This window comes from Cajanus cajan, chromosome 2, assembly GCF_000230855.2.
Source record: "Cajanus cajan strain Asha chromosome 2, NIPB_CcT2T_4, whole genome shotgun sequence".
In the NCBI taxonomy this organism is placed as follows: domain Eukaryota; kingdom Viridiplantae; phylum Streptophyta; class Magnoliopsida; order Fabales; family Fabaceae; genus Cajanus; species Cajanus cajan.
Window position 1 is genome coordinate 40,034,933 of NC_138518.1, and position 17,834 is coordinate 40,052,766.

General features: G+C 40.1%; 1 protein-coding gene across 1 annotated transcript; it reads right to left on the reverse strand.

The window, feature by feature from the left end:
• Positions 1-1,470: 1,470 nt before the first annotated feature.
• LOC109793934 (uncharacterized) lies at positions 1,471-1,899 on the reverse strand. Its single transcript, XM_020353414.1, has one exon. The coding sequence runs from the start codon at positions 1,897-1,899 to the stop codon at positions 1,471-1,473; it is 429 nt and encodes a 142-aa protein (XP_020209003.1).
• Positions 1,900-17,834: the final 15,935 nt, after the last annotated feature.

Below are 17,834 nucleotides of genomic sequence, written 5' to 3' on the forward strand. Positions count from 1 at the left end.
TCACTAGCATCACACATTAGTTCAAAATCAAAATTCTAATCAGGGCTAGTGATTATGGGTGTTGAACACAATATTTGTTTTAATAATGAAAAAGCAGACAAGCAATGATCATCAAATTGAAATTTAGCATCTTTCACAAGGAGATTGCTAAGCGGCTTAGCGATCTTTGAAAACTCTTGAATGAACCGCCTATAAAATCCAGCATGTCCCAGAAAGCTTATGATTCCTTTCACATTTGTTGGTGCAGGAAGCTTAGAGATGACCTCAACTTTGGCTGGGTCTACCTCAATGCCTCTTCTAGAGATCTTGTGGCCAAGCACTATTCCTTTAGTCACCATGAAATGGCATTTTTCCCAATTAAGAACCAAGTTTGTTTCAACACACCGCCTCAGTATAGTGTTTAGATTCTTCAGACATGTATCAAATCATGCTCCAAACACAGAAAAATCATCCATGAAAATTTCTATACACTTTTCAACAAGATCAGAAAATATGGCTAGCATACACCTTTGAAATGTAGCTAAAGCGTTACATAATCCAAATGGCATCTTCCTGTATGCAAAAACACCAAAAGAACATGTGAATGTTGTCTTCTCTTGGTCCTTCGGATCCACTACTATCTGATTGTACCCAGAATAACTATCTAAAAAGTAGTAGTAGGCTTGACCTGCCAACCTCTCTAACATCTGGTCTATAAAGGGTATTGGAAAATGATCTTTCCTTGTTGCCTGATTCAACTTCCGATAATCTATACACATCCACCAACCAGTGACTGTCCTTGTAGGAATCAATTCATTTTTATCATTCATCACCACTGTCATACCTCCTTTCTTAGGAACTACTTGAACAGGGCTAACTTAGGTGCTGTCATAAATAAGATAGATCATGCCAGCTTCAAGTGGCTTAACCACCTCTTTTCTCACCACTTCCTTCATTTTCGGATTAAGGTGCCTTTGAGGTTGTGCTACAGGCCTATAATCCTATTGCATTAAGATCCGATGCATGCAATATGACGGACTAATTCCCTTTAGATCAGACAAAGTCCACCCAATAGCTCTCCTTCATTATCCTTGAAAACCTTAACCAACTTCTTTTCCTCCTCCATTGATAAGGAATTGATGATTATGACTAGCTTGCCACTATTTTCTTCTAGAAACACATATTTGAGATGGCTTCGCAATTGCTTCAGTTCTAACTTTTGAGTGTGAGACTTTTCTTCCTTCTTTAAATCTTGCACACTTGTAGAATTTGGAGAAATCTCTTTTGCTTTGTCCAGCTCCTCCAAACATTTTTGAATTTCTTTTTCTTCCTCCTCATTGATATCAATTACTGCATTCACCAAAGCTTTTTCTAATGGTGTACCTGAAGAAATTTTTCTTTGAGCTTCCAAACACACTTCATCAATCACATCCACTCTAAAGCAACCTGTCTTGTCATTTGGGTGTTTCATGGCTTCAAAAACATTAAAATTCACCTCATCATCCTGTACTCTAACCTGAGTTTGCCATCATCAACATCAATAATGACCTTAGTTGTCTTCATGAATGGCCGACCCAGAATGAGAGGAACCTCAAAATCCTCCTCCATATCCATGACAACAAAATCGACTGGAAACAAAAATTTATCAACTTTAACCAAGAGATATTCAACGATACCATGAGGGTACTTAAAAGATCTGTCATCCAGCTGCAGAGTCATCCTAGTAGGTCTCACCTCCACATCAGCTATCCTTTGTAACATAGATAAGGGCATAAGATTGATGCTATCCCCTAAATCCAACAATGCCTTCCCCACAGAGAGATCGCCAATGGTGACTGGCAAGGTAAAACTCCCTAGGTCTCTAGATTTTTGCGGAAGTGATCTTTGAATTATAGCACTGCAACCTACCTCTAATTCCATTGTTTCATCCTTACTAAGTTTTCTCTTCTTTGTCAAAAGCTACTTCATGAATCTTGCATAAGATGGCATCTGTTCTAGGGCTTCTACAAAGGGTATATTGATCCGTAACCTGTTGATTATATCCAAGAACCTTGCAAATTGTTGTTCCTTGTCTTTCTTTGATGGAGCATGTGGATAAGGTAGATTCTTCACAGGAGGAGGCGTACTAAATTCTTTCCCTTTTCTTCTTACTCTCCTCCCTCGCATCTTCATTTCTCCTCTCATTTTTTTCACTCTTTCTTTTATTATTTTCTATTTTTTGTACCTTTTTATTCAACTCCACCTCTTTCTCACTTTCAGGCTCAACTTCACTCTTATCTTCATCCATTCTATCTTTATTTTCTCTCAAATTATGACTTATCCCCCTTCCTATCATAGTGCCTCTCCTGGTTGTGATTGACTGACAATGCTCTTTAGGATTGACCTGTGTATTGGCTAAAAAATTGTTGCTCTGCTGCTCTGCCAATTGACTGACAAGGGAAACATCACCATCATTATCATCATCATAATGCAAAACATTGTTAGAGTACACACAATTAAATAACAACAAACAAAATCAATCATCATACTAACATATCAATAAATTTGACAATTGATTCATTCTATCATTCATCTACCAAATAAGCATAGTAGACTCATAACTCACGGTCGATCGAATCAACCAGGCTCTGATACCACTAAATGTGACACCCTTACTACCCCAACACATATATAATATAATTTAATTAAGAAGAATAAACTTCCAAAGGGTTCGTAAAAGGGTTCACATAAAACTTCAAAATTTTTCTTTCTTCAATATAAGAAAATGACTAAAAATTAAAACTTGAAAGGTAAAATTTAAGAGTTTACAATTTTAAAATCATTTATTACAATACCAAATCCATATAAATATTCTGTCCTAGAAATCCTCTGCCCCGATGTCACACTATCAGAGCATTCCCATAATTTAACTGTTGGCATTCTAGATGCCACTCGTAGCCGGATCTTCTTCACCTAAAATATCCACAGTTTATACGGTGAGAAAAGAAAATATCTACATGCAAAGTACATACAAACACATCACAATATAATCTCATCATAATTCATTATTTGATAAAATATATATAGATATATATATATATATATATATATATATATCAATCATTCATCATCTTCACATCTCAATTCACATTTAACATATCTCATTTCACATACATATCTCAATCCATCATAATCCACACCAATTATACAATTTACAACATCATTTCCATATCCATAATTCATGTCAATCTTACAATTAACAATATCGTATCCACATCCATAATTCACACCAATCTTACAATTAACAATATCATATCCACATCCATAATTCACACCAATCTTACAATTAACACTATGCTAAGACCTCGCCACATCTGACACAAGTGATACGGGTTAATTGCCTCCCACACCAAACCAGGGTCACGCCCTCCCTGTAGCATCACTTACCCAGGGGCCGTGCCATCCCTAGTCATTAAGGAGTACACTCGTCCCTGAAGCATCACCTACCCAGGGTTCGTATCATCCCTGATCATCAGGGAGTACGCTCGTCCCTGAAGCATCAACTACCCAGGGTTCGTATCATCCCTGATCATCCAGGAGTACGTTCGTCCCTGAAGCATCAACTACCAGGGTTCGTATCATCCTTGATCCTTTAGTGTGAGGAACCACAATCACATTACAATCCACACACTCTCTTGCAATTAACCCTATGTCAGGGCTGCCATAATTGACATAAGTGGTGTGTGTTAATTGTCTTACTCATCCCACACCATGTTAGGGTCACGCCCCCCTGTAGAACCACTTACCCAGGGGCCGTGCCATCCCTAGTCATTAGTGTGAGGAAACACATCGCAATCACATTCTTAATCATGTCCATACAACATCTCATCTCATATAACGATTCCTTATCACATACACAATTCCTTATCACATACTCAACAGATAAGTCTAACGAAATAAGGGTTTCATACACCTCAAGCAATTCACATATAAATCATCAATTTTTATCAATTGATATAGCAATAATATTCATAAATTAATATAATACTTAACAGAATTACCAATTTAATATAATTTCAACATAACGGTAAAACCCCCAATTGTTCCAAAACCTAGCTCACAGGCACTTTTCTACAGTTTCGTTCTCCCTCTCAAATCATCATTCTTACAAAGTAAATATATATTTCTAATCCTCAACACATACAGAATCTAATGGAATCATCAATTCCTCAAACAGAAATAATCCAATTTTTCCAAAACCTAACCTACAGGCACTTTTCTATAATTTCGTTCTCTCTCCCAGAGCATCATTTTTACAAACAAATCATATGTTCATAATCTTAAATTCATACAGAATCAAATAAGACCAATAATTCTCCAAATAGAAATAATTATAAAATTGCTCATAATCCTAAGGGATTCTTCCTCTACCCAATTCCCTCATGTAACTCTTACATACAAATAATTCCATTTTCCCCCGTACCTGGATAAACAGCAATTGAACTAAAACAGAGATCTCTTGGTCTCCTCCTCTAAGTGCCCCTTGGTCTTCAGAGAGAAGAAGAGGGAAAGAAGAGAGAACAGAAGATAATAGGAAGAGAGAATGAGAGATGTGTGAAAAAGACAGGTGAGAGGCGCTATTTATAGGATTTCAGGCTCACTTACCGGAACGGCCCGTTCCAAAAGTGGAATGCCTGTTCTGGACCCTTCAAACCTACGCAAATTTCTCAACTGGAACGGCCCGTTCTAAAACCGGAACGGCCGTTCTCAAACCCAGCAGAACGACCCGTTCTCCCTCCAGAACGGCCCGTTCTCCCTCCAGAACGGCCCGTTCTCCAAACCAGAACGGCCCGTTCTCCAATTGGAACGGCCCGTTCTCCCACTTCATTTTCTAAGCATTTTCTTATTTCGGAACGACCTGTTTCACTTTGAAAATGGCTCGTTCCGGGCAACGAATTCGGCCCTTGGCCTAGCGAAAAATTGGGTTGTTACATGAAGTAGATCTTGATTTCTATTATGCTAATTGTTACTTGTAATTTCAAAGTCTGAGTATTCACACATGTTAAATATTTGATATGAGCAGTGATTTAAATTTAAGTAACCAAAGTCAGATTAAACTTAAGAAATTAGATATGATGAACAGTTAGGATTAACTTCATCAATCTCCCTCCTATGTATTCCTATTGATTCTTGTAATTGATTCCATTACTCATTGCCATTGAGTTCTCTATATTCATTCAGACTTAATTCCTTGGCATAAGAAATTATAAGATATTTAACTCAATGAATGATTCCTCACTTTATTCAGTTAAATGTCTTGCATTAAGAATCAGAACTTGTTGCAACTACTAATTTCAAAACAATCCCTGGCTTTCAAAACTAATAGGTGATTTGTTTCAAAGCTAGATTCAGAAAACTTTTTCCAACCAAATTCTACACCCAAGATCAAAGATAAATGATCAGTTTATCAAAGCATTAAGAACAAAATAAAAATCACTGACACTAAGTAATAAATGTAACATATATATGAATCAAGGGATACTGATGGAGGAAGCCCATGGGCCTGTAGACCCCTAAAATTGTCCAGGTCGGAAATAAAGCTTGAAGACTCTCGAAGACTGAAGGATAATCAGCCAGAAGGACTCCTCGAAGGCCCTGGGAGGGTTCTCTGTAGGTCTAGAGGTCTTAGAATAGCTCAAAATAAGGAAGTGGAGGGAAAAAGCCCAATACGGCCGTACTAAAGTCAATACGACCGTATTGACACTTCAATACGGTCGTACTGAAGTCAATACGACCGTATTGACACTTCAATACAACCGCAGCGAACTCAATACGGGCGTATTGAAATTTCTGAATTTCAATACGACCGTATTGAACTTCAATACGACCGTATTGAAGTTCAAAAATTTCAATACGGCCGTATTGCCCCTGTAGGCCGTATTGCGCCTATTCCCTATAAATATGACGTCAATTGGACGTCATTCCACACTTTTTCACTCAGTTTTGACTCCCTCCTTGAGTATTCTGGGGTTTTTGAGCAGTGTTCTGCCCTAGAAATCTCTCTGGGAGTCGATCCGACGAAGTTCTGGAATTCCGAGCACTTAGCTTGGAGATTCGAACCTAGTCGAAGGGAAATCCTCCGGATTTCCGTAGTCAAAATTTTATAGGAGGGAGCGAGCGGGCTTGTAGAGCGAGGGAACGCCAAAAAGCTTCCCAGTTTTACGAAATATATAAAAGCACGCTTCAAAGGTTTTCTTCTTAAAATCCTTCCTTTTACTGCTTTCTGTTTGTATATTTAACTGTCATCATGTAGATAGTTAATTTATAATCGCTTATAATAAATAGGGGTAATTTAGTAATTTTACGCTGTTATTTTAGAAATAATCTGTCATAGGGAACCCAAAAGGGGCGTTGTGGGGTGCTAACACCTTCCCCACGCGTAACCGACTCCCTTACCCAACTCTGGTTGTAGTGGCCAAAGTTGATTTTTAAATCAATTGCCTTATCCCTTTTTCCAATGTTTTGAGTAAAACATTGGTGGCGACTCCACGAACCCTCCTTTTGCGAAAACCATTAATCCATGGAGGGTCCCGCTTGGGATTAATATGGATTGGTGAGCCTTTTTAATAAAATTGCTCGTTTGACGAGGTCTCAGTTTGAGAATAAGTCATTCTAGCAATCCACGTTTTTAAAACAAACGAGTCCAACCATCCTTCGCGAATGCCGAAAGCCCGTTTCGGGCCGGTGGCGACAGATGGCGACTCCACTGGGGAAGCCTCGAGAGTCAGTCCCATTTAGTGACAGATTATTTTTAACAAATAATAGTTAAAATTACTTTATTACCCCTTGCTTGTATGATAACATGATTTATTATATGGCTTTAAAATAACTGTTGTATGTTTAAATTCCGCAATTGTTTGAAATAAAAACTGCACACAAACCTTTGCACACAACAGTTCCCTCTATACCCGGGGGCATGAGTGATTAACCATAGGGAGTGGATGTTAGTACGGCCGGTTGTCGAATGGGTCTATAGGTGCCCGTAGACCGTTGTCGGAAAACATCACTCAAGGTGATAACCATGAACTCGAGTCCGACAGTGCGTTGGAACTTTCCATCGACTCACGACGAGAGGAATTGGGTCCCTATAATGGGGGCACCTTGGGGGCCTTTGACCAAGTGAGAACAGTTAGATCCTCCTTGAATATGCACTTTTCTGCAGGAGACCCCCACCTCGTGATTCGCTCGTGACTGTTCGTGGATGAGTGAATTGTTTGTGCATTGACTATGTGACATTGTATGAGCATACATTTGCATTCTTTAAACAAACAACATTCCTATTCTATTAAAATAAGAATAAATAGAAATAAGGATCTTCTAGTACATGGTGTTAACATCTACCTTCATCACATTCATATAGGTAGTTTCCCTTTTCACCCAAAAAATACAAAAAAGATACAAAATATTCAAAGGAAAAATATGTATTTACCCAAACCAAGCAATATCATGCATCATCTTAGGAAAATCCTAAAAACATGATAATGCTTAGTTCAATAAACACAATGCATGCATATTCAACATCATCATCTCATGCATATAGATCATGGAGGGATCTAGGAATCATTCATTTCATACATCCCTCCTAGTAATTCAGTAATAAACATAAATAAAAAGAAAGGATTAAATCGATGCGTATGTTCAAAAATGGATCGCACGCCGTTCGTCATCAAGTGTAAGCCAACAACCGCGCCAAGCGAGCGCACATCAACTCCGTTGTTGGTAATCAAGACGAATAAAGGGGAAGGTCCGACACCATTAAGGATCACCGCTCCAAGACCTTTCCCCTACGAATCAAATAAGGCTGTGCCGTGGATATACGACATCCACTCTTCTGCCGACAGCGATATCTCCAACATCGCTGGACTTGGGGGCATGACTAGGAGTGGCAGGATCTACACTCCCGAAGATCTTCATGACAAAGCTCCCAAGAATAAAGGAAAAGAAAAAGAAAGAACCGAGGAAAATAAGGAATCCGAGGAGGAGACTGATGAGCTGTTAAAATTCATCAGACAGAGCGAGTACTCCATCATGGATCAACTTCATAAGACGCCAGCAAAGATTACTCTGTTGTCGTTGATCCTATGCTCCAAGCCGCATCGGCAAGCTCTGTCGAAAGTCTTGAACGAGGCATACGTGTCGCACAGTATCTCCCAAGACGAGTTTGAGGGGATTGTTAGTCACATCAAGGCTAATGATCACCTCACCTTCACCGATGAAGAAATCCCCGCCGAGGGACCAAATCATAACAAGCCCTTGCACATCTCTGTAAAGTGCAAAGAGTATCACATCGCTAAAGTCTTGGTAGATAATGGATCTTCCTTGAATGTGATGCCAAAAAAGAACGCTCAAGCAATTGGCAATCAAGGGAGTCCAAATGCGCCCGAGCAACATGATCGTACGAGCCTTCGATGGATCTAAAAGAGAAGTGGTGGGAGAGATCAATCTTCCAATCCAAATTGGACCCACTATCTTCAACGTCAAATTTCAAGTGATGGATATCACTCCCGCATACAGCTGTCTCCTCGGCCGACCTTGGATTCATGATGCGAAAGCTATTCCTTCTACGCTCCACCAGAAAGTCAAGTTCATAGTGGGTGACAAACTGGTGACCGTACAAGCTAAAGATGACATACTCATCAGCAAGCCATCCAACATACTTTATGTGGATGCAGCAGAGGAAGCTTTAGAAACCGCCTTCCAAACATTGGGGATCGCCAATGTTGAAACGTTTCCCCGAGAAATGAAGAAGGTAGCTCATACGCTCACAAAGAACGGATACTTGCCAAGACAAAGAATTAGGCAAGGACTCCCAAGGAATCCCGGAGCTACCCATTATCAAAGACAATCCGGGGAAACAAGGGTTAAGATACAACCCTAACAAAGATCAAAGGACGAAGAGGAACCAAGATCCTTCTCGACGTTCTTTAAGCCAGATCTTCAGGAAGGCCGGTTCACAATCGTCAAGGCCGGTCGTCGTCATCAAGTGTTCTTCTCCTTCTGATAGGGATATGTAAACCTGATGACTATTAGAGATTACTCCTCGGGGACAGCCCGACCCCCGAGCCTCGATAGGGCACATGTTTCCACTGTGATTATAATAAAATCATTCATTATTATTTCTTATTGCTTCTTTTCTTGCTTGCAATAAAATTCTAAACCACATTATTTAACCCTGTTTGAATGAACATAAGTGAGGTTAAAATCGTCTTAATAATCAATAAACCCGCATCATTTTTATGTGGAAGTGTGCATGACAGCTTGGAGCACCTTTTCTTGGCATCAATAAGTGCCATCATGGATAAAAGAAATCCTAAAGACAAAAGCTCGGTAGGAAACCCAAAAAGGGGGCTGCACAAAAATAAGAGCAAAAGACCCGCTAGGAATCCCACAAAAGGGTGACCTAGGCAAAAATTAGGGTTACAAAATGATGAACAAAAACAAAAGCCCGCTAAGACATCACAAATGGGTGTTTTAGGCAAAAGTAAGGGCCATCAAAAAGAAAAATAATAATAAATCCATGATGGTACCATCAATTGAATTCAACAAGGGGCTCAAGAAAAGCTATCCAAGTTGTCAAAAGCACAATCATTAATAACAAAGATGTGCTTAACCTCATAAGTGTTTAATCGAACAAGCCTAAACACATAAGCCTACCATGGCCAGCCATTCTTACAAAAACCATTTTTCAAAAATAAAATAATCCCCTCTAAAACACAAACTTTTGAAAAATACCCTTTCCTTCTTTTCTCTCTTGTCCCAACGATTTTTGAATAATCTAGTGGAAACATGGAGATATAGTGGTCAATAGGAGGGTTGACACATCTTCTAAAGAAAGGGAAGGATCATTTGGTTGATGACACCAAATCTCAAATATAATACGCATCATTCCTCGGTAACAGAAATCGGCAGAGCACAGTCCGTCTGGAGGAATGGCAAAATCCAAACACAAAAACGCATCGGTTAATTCTTTTGAAAAAAGAATCAAATAGAATTAGGTGCATCATACTGCATACATGCATACAGATGATAGGTGTACTGGAAGATCACTTATTCTCTGTTTATTGAAAAAACAAAAAATATATAAACTTCAGAAAAAACAATACGCCTGTATCATGTTCAGTACGCCCGTACCAAAATTAGGGTTATGAACAAATTTTCAATTCAATACGGGCGTACTGAAATGAATAACGGCCGTATTGGCAATAACAGAAATCCTCCCTCACATCAATGACAAAATTCCTCCAAAAAGAAGAGGATAGGGGGAGCCATTCATTTTTTCCAAAAATAAAATAATTAAACTTGCATTTTGTGCATCGTGCACATTAATAGCACATTCAAAGACCTCATCATGAGGCAACTACATAAAATAGAAAAAATAGAAAAATTGCTTGTGTATGACAGCAGCAAACAAAATGCAAAGATTCAGAAAATCAACAGCGTCATACAGAATAACTGAGCCTGGAGAGGCTTGCCGAAAGAATACTCTCAGAATAACTGAGCCTGGAGAGGCTCGCCGAAATAATACTCTCAGAATAATTGAGCCTGGAGAGGCTTGCTGAAATAATACTCTTTCAGAATAATTGAGCCTGGAGAGGCTTGCAGAAATAATACTTCCTCAGAATAACTAAAGCCTGGAGAGGCTTGCAGAAATAATACTCCCCCAACTGTACAGAATAATTGAGCCTGGAGAGGCTTGCTGAAATAATACTCTCATCAGAATAACTGAGCCTGGAGAGGCTTACTGAAATAATACTCTCTCAGAAATAACTGAGCCTGGAGAGGCTTGCCGAAACAATACTCATTCAGAATAATTGAGCCTGGAGAGGCTCGCCAAAATAATACTCCACATCAAAGAATAATTGAGCCTGGAGAGGCTCGCAGAAATAATACTCCCCAGAGGGAACCTCAACTCATGCTCTTGGATTCAAAATCCCCAGCGAGAGCTATCAAAGCAAGATCGACGACATTCCCAATGGAAGCACGATCACCCAAGCAGTATATCTAGTCAAAGGACTTAAAACTTCCTCAGTGGAAGATAGCTCTCTGACTCAAGTGTTGAGTGAGGCTAAGCCTGCAGAGGCTTCCTAAATAATACTCTGGGATACATAAGATCCCTCATTCCCCAATCGCCTACTCAGAGGCATCCCTGCAAAAGGAGAAAAATCAAAAAATATCAATAAATATTCCCCAAGCGGAATCCGGCACTCAGCCGAACACTGAGCCCCAATTCCTCAGTCGCCTACATAAGAGGCACTCCTTCAAAAGGAAAAATCATAAAAAGATCAATAATCATTCCCCAAGCGGAATCCGGCTCTCAACCTATCATTGAACACCAAGATGATCTGCCTAACAGAAGAGGCCAATCACAACCAATGACAAAATCCCCTGGCGGATAACAGCCTACACAGAGGCAACAAAATCCAAAAATTAAAAAGAGTTACCCGAATAAGGATAAACCGGGATACTCCACCAACGTCAAAGGACGTCAGCCAAACATAAGGCATCGCTCAACTCAGAGAGAAAGAGCATCTGTGTCTACACCCCAAGGAGTCAGAAATTCCCCATGGGTACCAACAATGCAACGCAAGTTGGGGCACAGGAACCTGTGAATGACTGCACATCCCGTAGACGGATCCCTGCGTTATCCAGCCCTCAGTGGCACAAAAATCAAAAACAATCGTCGAAGCAGCATCGTGGACTGTGGAGACAAAATCAACATCCAGAATCCCCAGCGGATAACAGCCTACACAGAGGCAGCAAAAAATCAGAAAATCAAAAAGAGTTACCCGAATAAGGATAACCGGGATACTCCACCAACGTCAAAAGGACGTCAGCCAAACATAAGGCATCGCTCAACTCAGAGAGAAAGAGCATCTGTGTCTATACCCCAAGGAGTCAGAAATTCCCCAAGGGTACCAACAATGCAATGCAAGTTGGGGCACAGGAACCTGTGAATGACTGCACATCCCCTAGACGGATCCCTGCGTTATCCAGCCCTTAGTGGCACAAAATAAAAAAAAACAACCGTCGAAGCAGCATCGTGGACTGTGGAGACAAAATCATCACGAATCCCTGGAAAGGAGATATTCACGCTACCCCGTCGTCACAAACACGGAGGTATGCAGCTTCCGGCTCGGGCAATGAGCGAAGCTATCTCTGGAAAAGGGGTACTCACCACTTACCGTTGTCACAAAGGTACTTAGCTTCCGGCTCAAACGAAGAGTGAAGCTAAGCCTGGAGAGACGGTACTTACAGCTTCCAGCTTGGGCAACAAGCAAAGCAAGGCCTGGAGAGGCAAAACTCACACTGCTCACCGTCGTCACAAAGGTGCTTGGTTTCCGGCTCGAACAAAGAGCGAGACTAGGCCTGGAGAGGCAAAACTCATACTGCTCACCGTCGTCACAAGGATACTTAGCTTCCGGCTCGAACAAAGAGTGAAGCTAAGCCTGGAGAGGCGGTACTCAACCATCATCGTCATCAGAGGCGCGTTGATGTCCAACTTCCGGCTCGGGCGTCGAGTGAAGTTGACCTTGGAGAAGGTAAACTCAGCTACCGAGGATGTCAGAAGCGCCGAGGTATGCACCCACCTGGGGAGGCTACTCAACATTTTTCCACCGGAAGACGCTACAAGTCAGAAGGTCGGCACAATACCCGGACAATTGGGTCAACTCCTTTACTTGTCAGCCGATACACCAAAAGGCCGTCCGACTAAGTAAAGGGGGGGCAGCTGTAGACCCCTAAAATTGTCCGGGTCGGAAATAAAGCTTGAAGACTCTCGAAGACTGAAGGATAATCAGCCAGAAGGACTCCTCGAAGGCCCTGGGAGGGTTCTCTGTAGGTCTAGAGGTCTTAGAATAGCTCAAAATAAGGAAGTGGAGGGAAAAAGCCCAATACGGCCGTACTAAAGTCAATACGACCGTATTGACACTTCAATACGGTCGTACTGAAGTCAATACGACCGTATTGACACTTCAATACAACCGCAGCGAACTCAATACGGGCGTATTGAAATTTCTGAATTTCAATACGACCGTATTGAACTTCAATACGACCGTATTGAAGTTCAAAAATTTCAATACGGCCGTATTGCCCCTGTAGGCCGTATTGCGCCTATTCCCTATAAATATGACGTCAATTGGACGTCATTCCACACTTTTTCACTCAGTTTTGACTCCCTCCTTGAGTATTCTGGGGTTTTTGAGCAGTGTTCTGCCCTAGAAATCTCTCTGGGAGTCGATCCGACGAAGTTCTGGAATTCCGAGCACTTAGCTTGGAGATTCGAACCTAGTCGAAGGGAAATCCTCCGGATTTCCGTAGTCAAAATTTTATAGGAGGGAGCGAGCGGGCTTGTAGAGCGAGGGAACGCCAAAAAGCTTCCCAGTTTTACGAAATATATAAAAGCACGCTTCAAAGGTTTTCTTCTTAAAATCCTTCCTTTTACTGCTTTCTGTTTGTATATTTAACTGTCATCATGTAGATAGTTAATTTATAATCGCTTATAATAAATAGGGGTAATTTAGTAATTTTACGCTGTTATTTTAGAAATAATCTGTCATAGGGAACCCAAAAGGGGCGTTGTGGGGTGCTAACACCTTCCCCACGCGTAACCGACTCCCTTACCCAACTCTGGTTGTAGTGGCCAAAGTTGATTTTTAAATCAATTGCCTTATCCCTTTTTCCAATGTTTTGAGTAAAACATTGGTGGCGACTCCACGAACCCTCCTTTTGCGAAAACCATTAATCCATGGAGGGTCCCGCTTGGGATTAATATGGATTGGTGAGCCTTTTTAATAAAATTGCTCGTTTGACGAGGTCTCAGTTTGAGAATAAGTCATTCTAGCAATCCACGTTTTTAAAACAAACGAGTCCAACCATCCTTCGCGAATGCCGAAAGCCCGTTTCGGGCCGGTGGCGACAGGGCCAAGAGCCCAACTACTAGGGCTATGGCAAAGAGGATACATGAGGAGTGGGCCCAAGCCCAAGAAAAGCCCATATCTTTGTTTTGTTGGGCTTTGACTCAAGCCTAAGTAGATTAGGGTTAGTGTAGGATTGGGCCTTAGTGCCTTGTATTTCTTTTGGGCCTTGTATTTTCGGCCATGTAACTTAGGATTTTCATTTAGAGGTCATTTTCATTTAGGGATATTTAGGTTGCATGTGTAGTTGCATTAGAATGTAATTAGATTCACATTTGGAGCACATTTCGGCCATGTGCAACACATGCACATGGTGTGATCCGAATTGCAATCCAAATGCACATGTGGACCCCGAGAAAATCAAAGCCATCCAAGAATGGCCTATTCCTACTAATGTAAGTGAAGTTAGGAGCTTCCATGGTTTGGCAAGCTTTTATAGAAGGTTTGTTCCTAACTTCTCTACATTAGCTTCACCTCTCAATGAGTTGGTGAAGAAGGATGTGGTCTTCGAGTGGCAAGAAAAACATAACTTAGCTTTTCAAGAGCTTAATAAAACTTTTGAGCTAGAATGTGATGCTTATAGACTTGGCATAGGAGCTGTGTTGTTATAAGGTGGTCACCCCATAGCTTATTTCAGTGAAAAGCTTCATAGGGCTACCTTGAACTACCCTACCTATGACAAGGAGTTATATGCTTTGGTTCGTGCCCTTCAAACTTGGGAACATTACCTTGTTACTAAGGAATTTGTTATCCATAGTGATCATGAATCACTTAAATACTTGAAGGGTCAACATAAGTTAAATAAGAGGCATGCAAAATGGGTTGAGTACCTTGAGCAATTTTCTTATGTCATCAAATATAAAAAGGGCTCTACAAATGTAGTAGCTGATGCTTTATCAAGAAGACATGTTTTATTGAATATCTTAGGTTCTCAAATACTAGGGTTTGATGACATCAAGGAGTTGTATGAGAAAGACCTTGATTTTGCTAATTTTTATTCTTTATGTATTCAAAAACCTTATCAAGGGTACTATATTTCTGAGGGGTATCTTTTTAAAGAAAACAAACTTTGTATACCCCAAGGATCTATTAGGAAACTCTTGGTCAAGGAGAGCCATGAGGGTGGGCTCATGGGGCATTTTGGAATTGAGAAAACTCTGTCACTTTTGAGAGAGAAATTCTTTTGGCCTCATATGAAAAGAGATGTCCAAAGGTTTTGTAGTAGTTGCATTGCTTGTTTACAAGCAAAGTCTACCACTAAACCTCATGGACTATACACCCCCTTCCCAATATCCATTTCTCCTTGGGTAGATATTTCCATGGATTTTATCCTTGGATTGCCTAGGACCTAAGGAGGAAAGGATTCCATTCTTGTGGTTGTGGACCGTTTTAGCAAAATGGCACACTTTATTCCATGCCACAAGGTGGATGATGCAAGTAACATTGCTAAATTATTCTTTCAAGAAATTGTGAGACTACATCGGTTACCCAAAACTATAGTCTCAGATAGAGATGTTAAGTTCCTTAGCCATTTTTGGAAAACTCTTTGGGTAAGGCTAGGAACTAAACTTCTATTTTCTACCACATGTCATCCCTAGACTGATGGGCAAACTGAGGTAGTGAATAGGTCTCTAGGGACTATGTTGAGGGCCATCCTCAAAGGCAATAAAAAGTCATGGGATGACTATCTCCCTCATATGGAGTTTGCCTATAATAGAGTGGTTCACAAGACCACTAACATGTCTCCTTTTGAGATTGCCTATGGTTTCAACCCTCTTACTCCATTGGATTTATTACCTCTACCCGATGTTGCTTCCTTTATTCATAAAGAAGGCACATCTAGGGCTGAGTTTGTCAAGAAATTACATGAGAGGGTGCGAGATCATATTCAATCCCAAACAGAAAAATACCAAAAATATAGTAATAAGGGTAGGAAGGAAGTTATCTTCAAGGAAGGTGACTGGGTTTGGATACACCTTAGGAAGGATAGGTTTCCTTCCAAAAGAAAGTCAAAACTTAGTCCTAGAGGAGATGGACCCTTTCAAATCCTTAAGAAAATAAATAATAATGCCTATGTCCTAGATCTCCCTTCTGATTATGGTGTTAGTCCTAGTTTTAATGTTTCTGATCTATCTCTCTTTACAGGACTAGCTACCCAAGAGGAGGACGCTTTGGATTTGAGGACAAATCCTCTTCAAGAGGGAGGGGATGATGGAGGAAGCCCATGGGCCAAGGGCCCAACTACTAGGGCTATGGCAAAGAGGATACATGAGGAGTGGGCCCAAGCCCAAGGAAAGCCCATATCTTTGTGTTTTTGGGCTTTGACTCAAGCCCAAGTAGATTAGGGTTAGTGTAGGATTGGGCCTTAGTGCCTTGTATTTCTTTTGGGCCTTGTATTTCCGGCCATGTAGCTTAGGATTTTCATTTAGAGGTTGTTTGCAGTTAGGGATATTTAGGTTGCATGTGTAGTTGCATTATAATGTAATTACATTCACATTTGGAGCACATTTCGGCCATGTGCAACACATGCACATGGTGTGATCCGAAATGCAATCCAAATGGAAGCCTAATGACATTCCAAATGAACTTGCACATGGGTGATCCGGTTTAAGCTCCACTACAAAAAGTGTTAAATAATAGAGGTTATTTTGCGGAGGTTTTTAAAACCTCCTGTAGTTATTAAATTAAGTGAAAAAACTGCAATTTTTTTATTTAATTTACGGAGGTTTAAAACCTCTTCTAATTAAATAATATTCTCCCGCTTAAATCTATTTTTCTCTAAAATAAAATATTTTCCCCCTTAAACTACCCGCGCCTCCCTCCTTCAGAAAATCAGAATTTGTAAAATGCTGGCATGCGTGTGAAGAAATAGAAATAGAAAACCCTAAACGAAGTTCGACGTTTGAGTGGCATCCGTGTGAAGACCATTCGTTTCTTTCTCAAATGATTCAACGTGATTCAACGTAGATATAATCATGCTGCACTGCTGTCTTTCAAAAGGTAAACCAAAACCCCTTTCTCAGATGATTCAACGTGATTGCTTTTTCCCTTTAGATTTGAACCTGTGATGGATTTGTGTTTTCGGTTCCCTATCGCTCACCACCACAATAACAAAATCTCAAATAAGCGATGAGGAGCTTTTGAATATTTTTTTTAAAAAGAACAAATTATTGAGCAACAGGAGCTGGTTATTGTCATCTGTTCTTGGATTTGGGTTTCTTGTTCTTTTGATTTTCCTAACATATATACTTGCAGACAGATTATTTGGCTCCAAGGTTGGTGATTATATATATATATATATATTTTTTTTTTTTGGTAATTTCTTGTCATTTACCTAGAAAAACAATATAAATTTTGTCTACCAGATTTGTCATAATTCTTCTCACATTATTCTTGCTGCTTATAAGTAGAACAATAAGTAGCACCATTTAACTAAAGGGGCTTGTTTTAAGGATTTACAGAATGAGTAGTGTTTACAAAGAAATAGTTTGATAGAGTAAACAACAAGCAAAGGTTAAGGTGAATGATGGAACGACTGTGAAAATTATGAGATTGGTCTGATGAATTTTTCTCAAACTGATGCATTTTTCTTCCCAGGCTGCTGCTACAAGGTCATTAGCAAAGGGGATCAATCTTAATGCAATTCTTTCTATGTTGAAAGAGGTGAATTTGCACAACTCCTTGTCATTTATTAATTATAACTGTCAAAAGCTAATGTGTAATGAGCTGTACTACAGTGATTAATTTTCATTTCTTCAGTTGACCAGTTAGTTGTGCAAATATCCAAAGTTGCTATTTGTTATGAAATTTGAATGAGTGATGCGTTTCCATCCTCTACCCCTATTTTTACTTGAATAACCTGTATTGATTCAATTGACTTAAGCAATGCTCTATGGTACATCA